The 20,103-nt window shown below is 40.0% G+C and overlaps 1 protein-coding gene across 3 annotated transcripts in view; it reads right to left on the bottom strand.

Moving 5' to 3' along the window:
- LOC143857212 (transmembrane protein-like protein) overlaps window positions 1-20,103 on the bottom strand; it is a 96,046-nt gene that overhangs the window by 26,921 nt on the left and 49,022 nt on the right. For all 3 annotated transcript variants that reach the window (XM_077367626.1, XM_077367628.1, XM_077367627.1), the window contains 4 exons: window positions 16,707-16,775; window positions 15,296-15,970; window positions 14,031-14,545; window positions 13,834-13,898 (listed from right to left, as the gene is read on the bottom strand). In XM_077367626.1, coding sequence (XP_077223741.1) covers window positions 13,834-13,898; window positions 14,031-14,545; window positions 15,296-15,970; window positions 16,707-16,775 — 1,324 coding nt within the window. The remainder of the gene's footprint in view (window positions 1-13,833; window positions 13,899-14,030; window positions 14,546-15,295; window positions 15,971-16,706; window positions 16,776-20,103) is intronic.

The raw sequence follows: 20,103 nt of genomic DNA, 5'->3' as shown, positions 1-20,103 counted from the left end.
GCGTGTCGGGTGCGCACCACGCCTACCCGACACGTCCTGCTTCTTCCTGCTGCTTCTCTTTCCTCTCATGTACTTCTCTATACTTACTATTTTATTGTCCATTTACTTAAGATTTACATGTAAATAACGGAATACCCCCTTTTTTTATTTATTAAAAATAGTTTCAACACCCAAATCTAAAAGGAAAAAAGTCAACTCTCCAGTTCTAGTACAAAATTCAAAGAAAAAGGGTCGGGTCAAAATTTCAACTTTCTTAATTTCCAAACGGTGGGGTATTTTTCAAATTTTAAAATTCATAAAATCTATTTTGTCCAAACATTATTAAATCCCAAAAGTCCGGTAAAAAAAATCTCATAATTTGGTCTCTAAAAATTATTCATCTTGTCAGGCACTGGTCAACACACTGGTCACAGACTTTTTTTTCTAATGAATGATGTATTGATGCCTCATGTTATGAAATATGGAACTTAATCACTTATGAAATGAAGAGTAATATTAGAATTTTCCATTTTGATGATGTTATTGTTATTTGATTGCTCTACAATTATTATTTTTTTAATTTTTATAAATATATAATAAAATATTAAAATATATTATTATATTTGGCGTACCCGAAAGTACCCGCACCCGATTTTTTGGCAAATCACGTACCCACGTACCCGTGTCGTGTCGTACTCGCACCCCGTACCCGTACCCGTGCTTCATAGGCGTGAACCCAGTCCTTTTTTAGTTTTCCATAAATCACCACAAATCTCATTGAAAATAGCTCTCTCAACCTCCGTAATCTCTCTCTTTCTCTATCTGGCTTGCAATGTTGCGCATTCTTATTTTTTCCGTAAAAACAAAAGAAAAAAAGAAAATCCCTCAAATCTTTCTCTCATTGCTCAAACCCAATCTCTCTCTCTGTGTTTGCTGAAAACCCTTTCTTTCTCTTTATCCTTTGCCGTCAATCTCAAAAAAAAATAAAAAAATCTCAGATTCCTTGTGTGTTCTCTTTGCCGTGACACCCCAAATCCTTGTATTTCCCAATTTCTTTCTCTTTTGAATCCCAATATCAGCGCCCCCCCCCCCCCCCCCAATCCCTTATTTTCTCTTTTCTATATTTTTTGGCTTCTATATCCTTTGTGTTTGTGTAGATCTACTTGCAAAAATCCTTTTCCATTCCCAAATCTCAACACCAAATCTCTTTATTTTTATTTTTCTATATTTTTTGCCTCTATGGCCTTTGTTTTCTTCTCCAAAGTGCACACCAAGTGTTTGATAAAATGCCTAAGGGGTTTTTGGGTTCCATAATAGTCTTCTTTTCTTTGCAAGTTGACGGCCTTCGGCCTCAACTTGAGGGGGAGTGCTGTCATGTTGTTTGTATTGTCCTTTGTTGTCTTTTCTTGTCTTGTTGTCTCCGGGCTCATAGACTCTCGCCTGAGGGGGAGTGTGTTGTGTTGTTAGTGATTCCTTTATGTTATTCGTCCTTCTTCATGTTGTCTTTTCTTTGTCTTCTTCGCATTGTCAGTCCTTTGCATCGTTACTTCTTCGCATTGCTAGTTCTTCACATTGTTCGTTGTTTCTTTTTTGAGTTCTTGGAGTTGTTCTCTTACGTAGTTTCTCATTCATCATAATTTACGTTGCAATCCACTTGTCATTGTCCGGCTATATGCTTGGCCGTTAGCGTGGCTTTCTCCCTTATCCCTGCCCCGGGTGACGTGCTTTCCGCCATCGATGATCGGTGTTCTCTCCAGGCGACGGTTTCCCCTGTCAACCTTATCTCAAGACGATGGTGTCCCCATCGTTGGTTGGTTACTCCAGACGATGGTGTCTCCATCGTTGGTTGGTTACTCCAGGCAACGGTGACCCCCGTCGACCTTGTCTCCAGACGATGGTGTCCCTATCGTTGGTTGGTTATCTCCAGGCGACGGTGTCCCCCGTTGACCTTGTCTCCAGACGATGGTGTCCCCAACACAAGGTTTTAAATCTCGGTTTCGGTTTCGGCTTCGGTCGGTACGAAATTTCGGACGAAATCTTGTAAAAATTTCACCGAAATTTCGGAAATTTCGGAAATTTCGGAAATTTCTGAAACGTTTCACCAAAATTTCCGAAATTTCGGGTGAAATTTTGTACTTCACCGAAACGTTTCACGGAAATTTCCGAAACGTTTCGGCGAAGTTTGGTACTTTTCCGACTCACTGTAAATTTCGTTTCGTTTTCCACCGAAACCGAAATTTAAAACCATGTCGTTGGTTGGTCATCTCGAGGCGACGGTGTCCCCCGTCGACCTTGTCTTGAGACGATGGTGTCCCCATCATTGATTGCTTATCTCCAGGCGACGGTGGTCCCCGTCGACCTTGTCTCCAGACGACAGTGACTCTCGTCGTAGGTTGGTTACGATCACCTTTCCATTAGTTGTTCTTCTTCTATTGGTGTTGTGCTGCTCAACTGATGTCTCTGCTCATGGAAATTCACTGTTGCTTGTGTGCGCGCCTTTCGTGTGCCTATGTTGCTCGTTGGATCGCTGCTATTTCCCTGTTCTGATTGCTCTCGCCGTGATGCTGATTCAGGGGGTCCTGCTCTTTTTATAGCCGTTGATCTCGCTGCAGTACTCTTGTGATCGTTGCTTTTATTATGCTTTTCATTATATATTCACCACACCAGCTTAAGGAGGAGTGTTGTACCAAGCTTGCTGTGTATATGAGATTATTGTACTTTTTTGTTGTCTGGTTATTTTTAGTTGTTTGTTGTAGTTTCTTTGTAACAAGCTGGAGTTCCATAGCATATACACTCCAGCTTGAGGGGGAGTGTTGAATAATGTATAAGGGTAGATTAAGCATTACTTGTAGTGTAGAGGGTATTATAGTCATTGTACCATGATTTCCCTAGTTGTACCTACATATACATCATGTAAGAGCTCCCTTAGTGGAGACTGTCCATCCTCTCCATTCATGTTCTTCTTCCTCTCTAACCTTATCCCCATTTCTAACAGGCATCAAAATGAAAAATTAGTCCTTCCTTTGATTGTCCTACATAAGTTTGGTATCGGAGCGAAGTATTAGTCCTTCCTTCGATCATCCAACATCAGATTTGGTATCAGAACTCAAGGTAAAACATGTCTAGATGCAGTCCCAATCGAATAGCTGAGTTTTTGTGAGGCCCAAATGTTAAATTTAAACGGTTGCAATCCCACTCGGATCGCATAGATCATATTCACCATGATTTTCATGCACGTCTAGAGTTAGTGCCCTAAAAGTCAGTACATTTTGTATTTCCTTTCAATTGAAGTATCAATAAAGTTACATTTCATTAAATATTATGGGTATTAAACATATGAATGTGTGATGTGATTACTTTACGACCAATATTCGTCCTTAGGTAGCAAAGTACGAATGCCATGCTAAGGGATTCACAGATCCAAGGGAGCAAGGAGATATGGCATTCCGGTTCTTTGCAGACCTTAATAGTTCCTGATTGGGCTGAGATTGGACATCTTTTCTTGTATACAACCAGCATCATCCATGCTTACATGCACGTGCCGTAAGGAGACTTATCTCGGTCATCTAGGTAGTGGACCCTAAGTAAGAAGAGTGGGTGTGACGTTTGGATCACACACTGGACAGGATCACATTGGAAAAACCTGTGGACAAGGAGATTATAAGACAGGACCCTTTACATTTCCTTTGATCTGAGGGGTTATATTTGTCTGTGAGGCCATTCTAGGGTTTTGGTCTATCTTATAGTGGTTCTTGTTTAGAGCCACATTTGGATGGTACTAGATCCAACGACAAACCCTCGAGATCAATAGGGATACCCAACACGGAATTCTCCGCCCTAAACTCTAGGGAAGACATCTACAATTTCAGTCAGAGCAGTATGCATATTAAAATACCTGGCCAGTTGGATTTGATTAAAGGTTTATAAAAAAAAAGTTTTGAAACAGTTTGAAATTTTAATAGTTTTGCAAATGCATTTGTGAGGCTTACACAGCTTGACCGGAATGGTATACCATGAGTGGGGCCAGGGGGTAAGAGTCCACTCCTCGTAGGACTTAACTCGGTAGATGTAGATCGGAGAAGCGACTTTCACATACTAGATGTGGTTAAGGGTAAGATGATCTGAGGATCATCTTCAGGGTTCTGTCTCGATGGAGGCAACTTACTCAATGTGATTGTAGTTATAATTACAGACTGAGATGGCAGTCATAACTCGAATGATCCGAGTACATTCTTATGAATGAGGGTCTCGCATTTTATCTATAAGCTCTTACGGATTTGATCCAATAGAGAAGAAATATTGGAAATGTTTAAAAGGATTTTAGAAATCCATTGGAGCCTTTTCTATTCCAATTGGATGGGATTTAATATATTTAATATATTAATTAATGAAAGTTATACAGAAGGGGAGTGAATTATCCTGTATACAGTTGACATTACAGAAGGGGTGAATTATCCTGACAAATTCGGCCATGGGGTGCTCCCATGCTTGGCAGACCACCTACACACTCCAAATTCATTTTGAATTTCCCCTCCTTCGGGAATTTGAAATAATATGCGACCCTTAGGGTTAGTCTTGGCATTTGTGGAAAAGTGTTTTCCTATTTTGTAGGGATTGCTAAATAATAGGCTAAAAAGTAGGGATTTGTTTCCTACAATTTAGGATCTAGGTTTTGAAAGATTTTATGAGAAAATATCTTCCAAAAAGTTAGGAAAAGATAACCTACCTTCAAACAAGAGCATACTATTGGTCCTTGTAATCCTATTTCATGAGAAACTCAACATAAGATAGGATTAATGAGAGAAATTGTAGGGACCAAATCCAAACTAAATCCAAACTCTGTTTTTCTATTTAAACCACCAAAGAAATTAGAATTTGATTGATTCTCCAGCCCTCTGAGAAATTGGTCCAGCCCTCTCCCTCCCTAGAAAATTCAAATTCAATTTTATCTCTCTTCTAGTCTCTCTCTAATATATCTCTCTACACTCTCTAGAAATTCTACTTCTATTGATAGAACTACATAAAGGCTCCTAGAGGAAAGTTGTTCCTTTTTAATTTAAAGAATTGATTTGGATCAATTTCTTGCTGGAATAAAAGTTATTCCATTCTCCTACATGTGCAAAAGAACCGGAATCTATCGATTCAACTTGTGGATTCGCGACGTTGAGAACGTGCGAGGAACTTCGAGGAGTAGATCAAGCAAAAGAATTTGTAACTTTGAATTCTAAAGGCTAAGTACTGATCCTTGAATATATATTTCAATCACCATATGATCATCTAATTCTCTAGGATCTTGGGTTAATAGGCGAAATCGAAGAAATTTTTTTATTCTACACGATTTTAGGTCCGCTGCGCGTAGCGATTTCACATGGGGTGAAAACCCTTCCAACAAAAGACTAGATTCATGGCTATATGAATGGAGGACTTATTGTCACAATGGAGTGACACCGATGACGAGCAACAAGAATGACCTCAACCAAATCAACTCGTAACCTGTATAGGCCATGGCTCTGTACTCAGCTTCTGCACTTGACCTTGAAACAACTTTCTGGTTCTTGCTTTTCAAAGACACTAAGTTACCTCCAATAAATGTACAATAGGCATTTGTGGACCTCTGTCTGCAAGAGATCCTTCCCAGTCTGCATCAGAATACCCCTCAATCCTCATGTGATTATGTTTTCTGAAGAGAAGTCTTTTACTGGGAGCTTTCTTCAAGTATTTCACTATCTGAATAATTGTCGATCAATGAGATGTCCGTGGTGCACTAGCCACATCAACTGCATAAGCGATATCCGGATGTGTGACAGTAAGATAAATCAGCCTCCAAACTAAATGTTTGTATCTACCTGGATCCTCTAGTAAATCCTCCTGATCAGTTGAAAGCTTGACATTTGGGTCCATGGGAGTCTCAACTGGCTTTGCTCCCATAAGACAAGTCTCCTTCAATACATCCAGGGCATATTTCCTTTGTGAGAGGGATAGCCCTCTACGGGAATATGCCACCTCTATCCCTAGAAAGTATCTCAGACAGCCAAGATCTTTGGTGCAGAATTCCTTCTGAAGAAAGTCCTTCAGCCTTTGTATCCCTACACTGTCACTCCATGTATTGATGATATCATAAATATATACAATCAGAAAGATCCTATCATCTTTGCCCTGAGAGATGAACACTGAAAGATCTACAGCACACTATTTCATCCCAAAGCATATCACTGCCTCACCAAATCTGCCAAACCAAGCACGAGAAGATTGATTAAGACCATATCGCCTTTTTAACTTGTAGACATCATTCGTCATCTCCCCTTGAGCAACGAACCCAGAAGGTTGCTCCATATATACCTCTTCCTACATATCACCATGCAAGAAGGCATTCTTGACATCCAACTAATAGAGAGGCCACAAGCTGTTGACTGCAAGCAATATCAAAACTCTGATGGAAGGAATGTTTGCCACAAGAGAATGTGTCCGTGTATAATTGCCATATGTCTGTGTATATCCCATTGCAACCAACCGAGCCTCCAGTCATTCTACTATCCCATCTGCTAGGAATTTCACTATGAATACCCACTTACAGCGAACCACCTGAGCTCCTGGTGGAAGAGGGACCAATTGCCATGTGTGATTTTCCTTCACAGCCCCCATCTCTGCTTCCATAGTTGCTCGCCTACCTGGATTAGCCAAAAGCCTCGACAATAGAATGAGGAATAGAAACGGAAGATAGAGATGACAGAAAGGAATTGTAAGAAGGCGACACATGAGCATAAGAAACCGCATTAGATAAAGGATGATGCGGGGTAGAGATGCGACCGGAGATTCAACAGGAGAGTCACTTACCTCAGGAGCAGTGGGTGGTCTAGCGAACTGTGAGGGAGCTGGAGGACATGAAGTGGCATCTGGACCTGCAGGTTGCTAAGGACGACGAGAATAAACCTGCAGCGGCTTGGGTTCAACGACAGGTGATGAACTCGATACAAAGATAGGAACTAGGACACGTAGTGGCGCCTCAGGATCTGGAATCTCTGTAGAAATAGATCCAAAATAATAAAGCTTATCCTCAAAACAGGAAACATCAGCAGACATATAAGCACGATGAAGCTGATGACTATAACACCGATAGCCTTATGAGTGCGAGAATAGCCCAAAAATACATTTAATCACTTGAGGTTCCAATTTATCTAGTCCAAGAGTATGATCATGAACAAAGCATGTGCACCCAAACATTCGTGGAAGTAAAGGAAATGGAGTCTCGGATGGATGTAAGACAAAGAAAGGCAACCGATTCTCAAGAACAGATGACGGAAGACGGTTCGCCAAAAAATAAGATGTGAGAACTGCTTCGTCCCAATAGGATTTAGGAACATGATAAAGAAGAGTCCTAGCTATGTCTACAAGAAATCTAATTTTCCTCTGCAATACCATTTTGCTGAGAGGTATGGGCACAAGACGACTGATGAGTAATACCATGAGAAGATAAAACATCTTGAAAACCATTAGAAATAGAGAAATATTCGTGTGCATTATCTGACATTTAATAGAATAGGAGTATCGATTAGAGATTTCGATATAAAAAGAGCAAAATATATTAAAAACTTCATAACAATCTTTTATTACATATAACCAAGTCATCCTTGAATAATCGTACACAAATATAAGAAAATACTGATACCCAAAGAGTCCTACATGGACCCCAAACGTCAGAATGAAGCAACTCAAATGGATGTAGGACATGACTAATTGAACGTGACTGACAGGAAACACGATGGTATTTTCCATACTGACAAGACTCACATTGAAACTGGCTAATAGGACCAGACAGAGCCGAAGAATGCCATAGACGATCAGCTAGAGAGTGACTAAGACGGCAGTGCCACATGAATGAATCAACGGAAGTATTCAGCACCATAGGTGCAGAATCACCATCAAGGTAGTAAAGACCGTCCACTTCACGTCCTGAACCAATTCCCCTCCTAGTCGCCAGATCCTGAAAAGAACAAGAAGGAAAGAACATCATCGAACAGTTAAGGCGACAAATAAGTCGACTAACAGAAAGAAGGTTGTCAAAGTATAAAAGATAAATAACGCCTTTCTCCAACAGCTTAAGCTTTTGGAGAAGTTGGAAAGTTAACATGGTATCAGAGCCAAAAGTCTCGAGTTCAAACCTCCAGGATAGCAAAAATCCGCATGCGATGGTCGACCCAAAGTGGGACCACATGTGCCACGTGTTTGCCAAGTGGGCCACACGTGCGGGGGGGAGTGTCAAAGTATAAAAGATAAATAACGCCTTTCTCCCACAGCTTAAGCTTTTGGAGAAGTTGGTAAGTTAACAAAGGTTATACGGAAAACTAAGTACACATAAAACAGAGGATAAGTGATAAATGAGAATTGACAAAAGTGTCTCCTGTAGCAGAAATGGGGCACTTGGCCCCATTAGCCAAAGTAACCAATGTAGAAGAAGAGTTAGGCTTAAAGGTGCTAAGGAGGCTACTGTTACCAGTCATGTGATGTGAGGCTCCGAGTCAATGAGCTATGAACTAGAATGACTGAAAGAGCAAGAAGGGGTGCTACCTTCCATCGCAAGAGTGGCAGCTAGTTGTTCCCTTTTTCTTGTAGGCATCGAAGAGACTCGTATTGAGTGCGAGAGACCACGAGGGTGTCAAAATAATTAGTAGAGATAGCAATGGGAGTCTCTGCAGAAGTCCTCGAAACATGATGTACAGCTATAGAGGGTCGCAACTCTGGATGTAAATCATAATAGAAATCCATAGTATGACCCTCCATATCACAATGGGAACAATAATGGGATCCACGACCACCAGTGGTACGGCCTCCAATGGAATCACAGCCAAAACCCCTACCATAACCTCTGCGACCACGACCGCGACTGTAACCAGACTAAACGGCAAGGGCATACTGCTTACCAATCATATCACCCTAAGGATCAACACGCAATGCTTGTTGAACCAGAGAGAAGACCTCATACATGTCCAGCAAAGTAACAAGACCTAGGATTGGCTGACGAATAGGCATAAAATCTTGACCAAGTCCATCCACCGATCTTGCTGATAGACATCTATCTGCTCACATAAGCTAACGAAATCAGAATAGTACTCAGAAACAGATCTTTCGTCCTGTTTCCAGTGTAAACATCACAGATCAGAGTGAGATCATTAGTCCCCGAATAGAGTCTCTACACGTAACTAAACTGTGCGAGAGGTATTCAGAAACAACATATGACAAGCAATCTTCAGATCCATACTCTGACATAAGTGACTGAAGCTGGGCATCCTCTTGACTCCACTTGTCGTACGAGACATCCTTCGGATTTAGGGGGGTCTGATGTAATAAAACTCAACCTGCCCTACCCACGTAGGTAGAGCTGAACAAATCGGGTGTGGAAGTAGAAGATGTGGAAGGCATAACCATATCGAACCCCAAAGTGAACCTCAATATCCTGAATCTATGAGTATGCTACAATAGCACAAACAAACAACCACCAACAGTAACCAACAAAGAACCAACAAACCCCAATACCCCGCAGCCACCAACAAGAACCAACAAAGAACCATCTACCCATAGAAACATCAACCAACTCATGGGCAACAAACAACAAACTGAGCACGGAGATCACCAACAATCATCACAATGCAGACCACCACAAAATAAGTCACAACCATGGAATAAATAACCAACCGCAATGACGGATCACCATCCAACTACGATCAAACCACCTACAACACAAGCGCTAACAACTGCATCTACAGATGAATATCCACCGTACAGTTCCGGGATAGAACTAATCCCCAACACCACAAGTCAACACCAATATCATAATAAAACAAATCACCAGCACCCGGAACCATCCACGGAATGAAAAAGATTCACGAATAGTTGTTTAGAACATAAGTAAAAATAAAGGGAAGGTTTAGGGACTGTTTTTTAGAAATAAATGGATTCGGGTTAGGGTATGATGCCGAAAATGAAGGAAAAAGGGGTGAGAACAATGGGTGAGTGCTAGGGTAGGTGCGACAATGGAGAAAAGGCTAGGGTTGGGTTGCGTAGAAAACGCTAGGGTTGGGTGGCTACAAAGGAGAAAGGCAAAACAGGGTTGCGGCAATAGAGATCAGACAAGGGAGGGATGCGGCAATGGAGAAAGAAGGCAAGGGTGGGTGCGACAATGGAGGAACAAGCTAGGGTTTGGGTGCGGCACTCAGTTAGGGTTAGGGTTATGGTATGTTAATGGATTAGGGTTTGTGGGTTGAGATACCATAATCGCGATCTTCAATCTTCAACGCGATCAAAGCTCTAATACCATGTTAACGCTACATTGGAGAGAGAGAGAGAGAGAGAGAGAGAGAGAGAGAGAGAGAGAGAGAGAGAGAGAGAAGAAGAAGAAGGTTTGGGAGAATGCGTGAATGAGAGAGATTATCTCTCACGCACACAGTGTGTCTGCCTATATATATATATATATATATATATATATATATATATATATATATATATATATATATATATATATATATATATATATGGGAAAAGTGAGCGTACTCGGTCGAGTAGACAAGCTTATCTACTCGGTCGGCTAAAAACAGTGGGGGCCCACATTTTTTGGGTGATCCAAACCATTCATTTGAAAGGTCCTTACCTAGATAGGGTGTCACAAAAATCAGCCCCATAGGACCATCCTAACCCATCCAACAGTGGAGGGGGAAAATGGCAGATTTGTGGACAAACTGTGTCTGTCCATTTTTCCCCTTTTTTCCCTCCATATTTGGATGGGTTAGGATGATCCTGAGGGGCTGATGTTTTGTGGACACCCTATGTAGGTATGGTCCTTTCAAATGAATGGTTTGGATTACCCAAAAAATGTGGGCCCCCACTGTTTTTAGCAGACCGAGTAGATAAGCTTATCTAGTCGACCGAGTACGCTCACTTTTCCGATATGCGTGTGTGTGTGTGTTTGTGTGTGAATACACATGGAAAGACATAAATACCCCTAAACAGGGGATGCTCATATACATACTCATATTCAACAGAAAGTATCCATATCAAACCCTCAAACCTAACAATCCACTTTTTTTCTCATTCACCCAAAGCCTTTTGGTGTCTATATTTTGACATGCCTTGGTCCAACATGAAACAGGTTGGACCCCCAGTCAATTAAATGTCTTCTTTGGTTACTCCAGTTTACGTAAGGAATAGAAATGCTTTTGTCTTGAGAAACAAAAGCAGTTTGTATCTAAAGATGTCACCTTCATTGAGGATATTTCCAATTTTGCATCCACATGTGACACATATTCATCTTCCGACAAGAACCCCCCCCCCACCACACACACACACACACAAAAATCTTTGAAAGTCTATACCAGGCGAAAGTCTGAAATTCAGCAAACAGGCCAGTCCTAAGAACCACTTTGATCATCTGATTCACCAGGTATTCCCCCTCTCCGACTTAACAACTGCTCTTCTTAAGGAGAAGAGACCTTGTACTCATTATCCAATTAATAATTTTGTTTCCTATAACACCTTGTCTCCTACCTTTAGTGCATAACTTGTCTCTATTTCCTACGTTTCTATTCCTACTAAACTTACTAATGCTTTGACTCATCCTCGAAAAGAAAAAAAAACATGGGATTTAGTTTGTTACGGTCCTAACTGGGGAACCGTCTAGGTATGGGACTAGGTGGGACCCAGCCTGGTATGGGACAGGTTTAAAGGGCCTTGCCTAACGCGTTCCATCAGCTCTGGAGCTTTTGGCGTATCGGTAAGGTACCTAACATTTGGTATCAGAGCAGCCACCACGTCCCGTATTCAAGTCGCGGAAGGGGCGACCTGTGGAGAGGACTACCTGGAAAGGGCTACCTAGTAAAAAAAAAGCTAGAGTGAAAGCCGCCAGAGTGAAGTTGCCACAGAGTGGGCCGCCGCGGAAGGGGCGACTTGTGGAAAGGGCTACTTGGAAAAAAGGCCAGAGTGAGAGCCATCACAGAGTGGGCCGCCGAGGTTGGCGGATTCGGAAACGTGATGGTATGTTATGGTCCTAAGTGGGGGACCGCCAAGGCATGGACTAGGTGGGACCCAGCCTGGTATGGGACAGGTTTAGAGGGCCTTGCCTAACGCGTTCCATCAGCTCTGGAGCTTTTGGCGTATCGGTAAGGTACCTCACATAGTTTAACTTCCTAAAGGCAAAAAACATGGGATCTAGTTGAACTTCCTAAAGGTAAGCATGTGGTGGGGAGAAGATGGGTATATACTGTGAAGTATAAATCAGATGGGAGTACTAAAATCCGAGGTCGTTTTTCTCTCATTGGGGCAACTGATGCACCCCAATTAGCACTCTACTTCAGGACGAAAGATAAAATGAAGATGCTTAAGGGACAGTTGGTGTAGAGGCTCCATAGAATCAGTTTTAAGAGAATAATAGTGCACACTTTCACTTTTCTCAAACAACTGGAGTGCAATAGCAGGAACGAACCATATTATTTGGATTTGATTCTCAATTAGGGGTATTTTTGTCGTTTGTCTTTTTAGTCCTTTATGATTATATGCGGGTGGTTTAGATTAGATCTAATAAAGGGTAATGATTTGTTTCCATTTGTGCTTCATTATATATTAATTAGCAGGTAAAGAGGGGTAGTGAAATTTGAGTAGAAATCTATTGAGCTTTCTCTCCCAAACCCATGGGCAGAATGTGGGTGTTTCTATGTCTCTTCTATTTCTTTCTTTTATTCTCTCATCTTAGATTTAAGATTTAATTTCAATTTTTACAGTGTTCTTTTCTCTGAGTTGGTGTTCTGTCATTGATTTACAGTGTTCTGAACCCTTAAATTAACTAATATCATGGTTTCTACCCCTTCTTAATCTTAAGTCTTCAGAACTTCGGCATGCTCTACAAATTTAAGGGACTAGCCATTTCGTGTGGACCTATAGTTTCAGCAGGGTACTTTCAAATATACGCCAAGGTGCTGAAATTGTACACCCTGGAACTATTGGAAATGCCAATGATCATTGATTTTCTGAAATTTAGTAAACTGATAGGAAGATCTTTGAACAACAATTTTGAAGAGAATTTCAGTCATAATAATATAATTTAACCTCAATTATAGTAAGTTTACAACTGCAAACTTATCTTACACTCCATACTTGCATCACCTATCAAAACGGTCGCATTACAAAGGGCCGACGGCATCAAATGTAATTTTTCCACTTAATGTTAAAAAATTTATCTTCACATTGATAGTTTCTTCTCAAATCTTTAAACATTACAGTCCATACTACCATGTGTGATTCAGGGAAAGCTCAAGGTTAAATTATAGCATAAATTGTGGCAATCAACATGAATTGGGACACATCTCTATGGGGAAAAAGATAAATGAACAATTCTCAAGGATGATTCGGGCATACACTGACCATCATGTACCTTCATGTGTTACAAGCTATGTCACAAATATCTCCGACATTTTCAAAATATCACGTTTTTATCGCGACATTTTGATAAAACGACAAAATCCCAAAATATTCCTGAGATTGAAAAATACAGCGATATTTTCATTTTTATCATAAAATATCATGATAACATCACAATATTATCCCGATATTTTTACAATATTTTTATTTTATACTTTTTCTTAAATTTTATATATTTATATATTTTTTAAATAATTTTATTTTCACCATTTTTTCTAATTTAAACAAGAAAATAAAATAATAATAATAATATATCCCGAGATTTTCTCTTGCCAAGAAATTCGGGGGAACGATATTTGTGACGTAGGTTACAGGTTCAATGCTGCAATCAAAGAACAATTGATTGGAGATCACAGAGAACCTTCAATTTGCATACACTAAGCATGAGATTACCTGCATGTGTTACAAGTTCTATGCCGCAATCAAAGCCTCCATGGTCCCGATCACAAGAACAGTAACTGAGAATGAAATATAACTTTGATTAATTTCAGCATTTAGACATGTATATAATATCAACTTCAAAATCAATTGTAGAATAAAAAGTCAAAAATTCAAAAGGTTTCAAATATATGAATGACTGTATAGTTAACCTGTAAAGAGTCAATCCACTTCCATCTGCACCAGAATGACATGTACCATGAGAAGAGCATTGTCTGGGGCAGCCCTCAAGAGCAATATGCATATTAATCTGATCTCTAAAAGGAATACTAACAGGATGCCTAAATCCGAAAATCCATGTTCCTTCTCTAGGATATAAAATATATAAATTTACATTTCGGCTACTTGATTCATTTAATGCCAAAAACATGGAGCCATTGCTACTGCTTGTTCCATTTACATAGTGGTCCCATGTGTCAAGAGATGGGAGCCCACCAAATCTGGCATATATTCCATAATCTATCTTTGCATCTGATGTTAGTTGGACGTGTAAATTTCCACCAGTTGCGCCGTGAGGAATATCCAGAATAAAGTAAGTCCAAGCAACTAATTTCTCCTCAAATGAAGAGTTGCTTAAAAGGGGCTCCAGAGGGAAATTAGCTGTGTTTTCACCAATTGGCAAATAATAAGACTCATAAGGAAGAAATGCACTTTCCCTAAGAACTCTCTGCAGGAAACCATTCTAAGCTGGTCAATAAAAGTTTCTCAATATAGCTAAGTCCCTTCAAGCATGGGCATAAAAGATATTAGATGAAGGATAACCAAGATTCAAGCTATAGAGTGAGACAGTGACAAGAAAATTAACACAATTTCGCTAACCCAGAAAACATATTATGTAAATGAATATCATGCTACTACTGATGTGCAAACTATATGTAGATTAAGGAAAAGAGAAATTTAATAAATCTAAAGCACTGGGACTGAACATCTTAAGAGTGATAAATGGAAATTGGAAGCAAGGTTTGAAATTTCTGTTTCGGTATCGGTTTCGGCGTAAGCAGAAATCGGAATTTTGGTAATTTGGCTGAAATTTCGGATAAAATTCTAAATTCCAGGAAAAATTTTAAAAATTAAAATTAGCCGAAATTACCGAAATTGGTAATTTAGGCCGAAATCTTGGAACGACACTGATTCAAGGTACTTTCGGTGTAGGTCCCGGCCGAAATATCAAACCATTTTGGAAAAAATGTAAATAAAAGTTAATCTTTTTCAAACATCTAAGAAGAATCAAGAATAAATCGTGATAGACCCTAATGTAAAGTGACCCAGAAAGCCCTCAAATTAATAAATGCTAGGAGCCCAAGTGATACCCTTGTTAAATGGACTCATAATCGATGTAGTGAAAGACTAGTTTATAAAAAACTTCGAAGGGACAGTACACTCAACAAAAATAGATGCAGAAAACAAATAATCCCACCTGGAGCATGTGTTTTTCCCATGTACAATTTGGTCCAGCCTTTCCAAGAAGACATCCGTGGATTTGCCACTCCAATGAAAAACAAAGATTACGCGGCACTCCCTGAACGTTTGTGTGGTTATCAACAAGAATAGCAACATACCAGCGCCCGATCTTCGGCAACTGTATAATCAGAGGGACCCTACTTATATCAATGGAATAATCATGTAAAGTTGTCATTGGCATGGCATTATGTCGGGCATAACACATTATAACAATTTCATCGGTGCTCTCCGTGTTATTTGTAGTAGACGGTTGATTGAATCTAACATCCTTTGCCATAATCTTCAACTGGAGTGTTGTGCTCACTATCTCCAATGTATATGTTTTTAATTCACCAGTTCCAAGACATGCAGCCTCCAAGGAATTTTTGCAAGTTATGACATTACTGTTAGGCCCATATAATAAGGAAGAATTAGGAGGCAAATAGTCTCGACTTTTTATTGCATAGTTAAAGTGGGCTCCACCATTGGACATCTCCAGATTAAGAAGACTCCTTGGATGTGTGTAGATATCATCCTGAGCACAAGAAAGAAGATTGATTGTCTGGTTGCAGTAGGGTCCCCATATTGTTGAGGTTAAGCATCCTTTTACACTTATTTCAGAACTGAACATGTATGCTGGTCCTCGACTTATCTGCATTGCACACATAGTAGTCATATATTTTATTTTTCTATGATAATAAGTGATAAAATTTAACCTTCACAAATCAAATATTGTAAAGATTACATGAATGTCTATAATCTTGGCTAAGAAATCATTCGCCGAACACAGAACAAGAAGATCATGGGACCATGGTTTTAAAATTCAGTTTTCGGTGTTGGTTTCAGCCACAACCGAAATATTGAGATTTCAGACGAAATTTTGGCCGAAATTTGGTATAAAAAAATCATCTTTTCCTGAAATTTTGAAAAAAAAATAAAATCAAAACTGATAATTGGCAGAAATTTCAGCCAAAATCTTGGCCGACACCGAAATTTGTACTTTGAGTGTTGGCCCCGGCCGAAATCCGAAATTTCGGGATTTCGGCCGAAATTTTAAACCATGAAAGGGACTCACAGAACACAATGACAAAGGAGAAAAATATCCACCCGGACTCTAGAGAAAGTAAATGCTTAGAGTAACAGCCTACATCAATAACCTAAGTGAATCTTTCAATCAAACCCTTTAACACATTTAAAGTTTATCAGGTCTTAATAATAATGGTAAAAATGAGGAAAAAATCATTTTGTAGGGAGTAGGGACCAATCATATATTAACACCTTTGAAGTTTAACTCAACAACAAGGTATGTGTTCCCAACTGTAATGAAAGTGTTTGCAATACAAATCAAGCAGAAATTATTCGTGTCCATGTGCTTACAAAAGACATACCATCTTTGACTGTGTTCTCGCAGGTCCGATGCCATTGAAAAATCCAATATACCATACTCCCGGAGAGATCTGCACAAAATTCTTTTCAGTGTTGAATTTATTCACTTTTACTATCCTGATGCACAGAAATGATTAAACCAGGAGAACCAAAGAACACCTTATGCACCAAGCTATAATGCCTTTCAGATGATTCAATTTGCCCATATAAAGGCCTAAATTTTTTTTATTTTTTTTCTGAAGTATTTTTTGGACAAAATAACACATAACACAAACAACAAAACCAGAATCCACAGGCTGCAGAGGATTTGCATAAAAACCTATTGACGTCGCAAACCACAGCAATGGGATACATTAAGTTGTGCATAAGAGATATAAATCAGAAGAAACATTGCTAAATCAGATCAAAGGATAAGAACAGCTCAAAATCCATTAAATAAAATTCGTAATCAGTCCAAAAAAATCTCATTATACATATATAAAGATGCCAAGACACTGAAAACACTAATTAAATTCTAAAGTTTACTTTTCACTAGTACTAGCCACGGGAAGCTACTGATCTCAACCTTCTTTTCTTTTCTTTTTTTGAAATGGCAATATATTAAGGAAAAAGGAGAACCGAAGAGGTCCTCAAAGGAACAACAGAGAAATAAAAGAACAAGATAACCAAGATGCCAAATCCAAACAAAGCACCCCGGACCTAGCTAGAGATTCTGCTTCAAAATTAGCAGATCTCCTTACATGATTAAAAGCAATAGATGATCCATATGTCAAGTCTGCAATCTCCTCAAAATAAGACCAAAACCTCCATTGTGCGGGGGTGAACCTGACAACCATCTGATCACATTTTTAGAGTCACCCTCCACAATGGTCTTGTTATAGAGATCCTCGTCAATTCTTTTCAACCCTTGGTACATCGCCCTAATATCCGCCTCATTAGAATCGCATACCCCAATAGGCCCAGAAAAGGACCACAAAACCGCTCCAAGAGAGTCCCGGCATAGTCCTCCAATACCAGTCGGCCCTGGATTTCCCAAACTCGACCCGTCAAAATTGACTTTGAGCAAATCCGAAGGGGGAGGCTCCCACCGATGAATAATCTTAGCTTGCACTTCATTCTCCATACACACTATCTGCCACCCCTCTTATAAATCGAAGGCCGAGACAAATCTAAACATAGGAAGGCATTTTGCCGAAGCTATGCTTAGAGACTTAGAGTGATTATTTTAATATAGAGCCAATATGGAGTTTTAGACTCCCTATCAAAGACTCTAGAGTTCCTCTCATTCTAAATAACCCACCAGGTAGCTAACAAACACATACTCCATAACTAGTGATTAAATTCTGAATTGACTGCAGGAACACCCAACATATCCCAAACCGCACAAGAATAAGACACCATATTTCTCTAGAAAACTTACAATGAATGAAGAGATGGTTAATAGATTCCCCATCTTCCAAGCACAATGGACAATGATCCACTAGCGACGATGCCCGCCCCCAAAGAAAGTCAAAAAGTTTGGATCCGGCAATGACTCACCGCCCAACCAAAGAAGCTAACCCTCAAAGGACAATGAAATTTCCATACCTTGGCGGAAATGGAAGTTACACCGCAGGGCACTAGATGGCAATAGAAAGATTTAACAGAGAAGGAGCCTGAAGAATCCTGAATCCATACTCTTTTATCTGAACCGGATCTTTTTATGTAGCACCCCTCAATCAAATTCAAAAGCTGGGCCATTGAGTCCAATTCTCTTTCAAAATAATTCCTTCTAAATCTCAGTATCCATGACACCTTAAGACCTTCCGTTCAAAACATTCACTTACTAAAGCCTCCTTTTGGGAAGCAACAGCATACAAATCTGGTAACAACCCCATGAGAGGCTCGCTCGAACACCGTGCATCAGCTCAAAATCTGATCCAATCCCCAGAGTATACTTTATATCTTATGCTGCCATCAAAAGAGTGAGACAACCTTTTAATATCCCGCCACACAGTCAGTGATTTTTTACAATACAAATCCTCTGAGCCCCATTTTCCCACTGAGAAACCATACTTGCTCCCTATCACTTTAACCCATAATGAAGATTCTTCCATTCCAAACCTCCATTCTTGGGCAAGTGGTAAAATTCTCTTACTCTTGTACCCAACCCTCCGTTCTTGAAAGGAAGACAGACTTTCTCCCATTTTACCAACGGAATTCCTTTCTTATCCTCAGAGCCACCCCATAGAAACCTTCGCTGAAATTGTTCAATCCTTAAGACCACACTAATGAGACATTTAAATAATGATAGGAAGTAGATAAGGATATTGGCCAGCACCGCCTTAACAAGAGTTAATCTCCCCCCTTTAGACACTAAGTTCCTTTTCCATGTTTCTAATCTTCTCTCGATTCTCCCTACAATCGGATCCTACAAAGCTTTATTAGGTCTACCAACTCCCAAAGGAAGGACCTCCAACTGACAACCAAGAATTTTTACAAAGCCACAAGCATCACTCGGTGAAGTATTCACGGCATACAACCTAGATTTATAAAAATTAGATCTTTGGCCAATAATCATTTCATAGCATCTGAGAGTAGCCTTCAAATTCAAAATCTAATTCCCCTCAGGTGCAGAAAAAAGGAGAGTATCATCTGTGAACGGTAGAAGCGATACTTCCACACGATCCCGACCAATCTTAAAGCCTTCGAAGAGCCCAGTACTAATCCCTTTTTTCATTAACCTACTCAAGGTCTCAGCAATAATAACAAATAGGAAGGGAGATAGGGCGTCTCCCAGCCTCAATCCTCTAGATGATTGAAAGAAACCTCTTACCATTAATTAGGATAGAGAACTGAGCCGAGGAGACACAATTTCTAATTCAACCTCTCCAGCGACCCCCAAAACCCAACCTCCCGAACAGGTAGTCTAGGCAATCCCATTCTACCCTACCATACGCTTTCTCCATATCCAATTTGCACAAAACTCCTCCTTCTCCTGACTTTAGATAAGAGTCAATGGGTCTGTTTGCAATGAGAAAACAGTCCAAGATTTGCCCTTTGCTAACAATAGCACTTTGACTATCCGAAATGATCAAGGAGAGAACAGATGTCAAACGATCCGCCAATACTTTCGCCAATGTTTTGTAAAGACACCCCACTAAGCTAATAGGTCGATATTCCGAGACCTTTGATGCTCCCTTCACCTTGGGTATGAGTGTTAGAAACGTAGCTCTCGTGCCCTTGTCAAGTACTAAGCCTTCATAGAATTCCTTAAAGAATTTCACAATATCATCTTTCGCATTTGTCCAACATGATGGAAGAAAGCTAAGCAAAAGCCATCAGGCTGCCCAGGAGCCTTATCCTTCCCCAAAGAGAATAACCCTCTCTCAATTTCCTCCTCAAAGGGTCTTTCCAAAC

This window comes from Tasmannia lanceolata, unplaced genomic scaffold (genome assembly GCF_043159265.1).
Source record: "Tasmannia lanceolata isolate RefF3 unplaced genomic scaffold, GAP_Taslan_0.1 ptg000024l, whole genome shotgun sequence".
In the NCBI taxonomy this organism is placed as follows: domain Eukaryota; kingdom Viridiplantae; phylum Streptophyta; class Magnoliopsida; order Canellales; family Winteraceae; genus Tasmannia; species Tasmannia lanceolata.
Note: the sequence above shows the minus strand (reverse complement) of the source record. Positions and strands in the feature narration are given on the sequence as shown.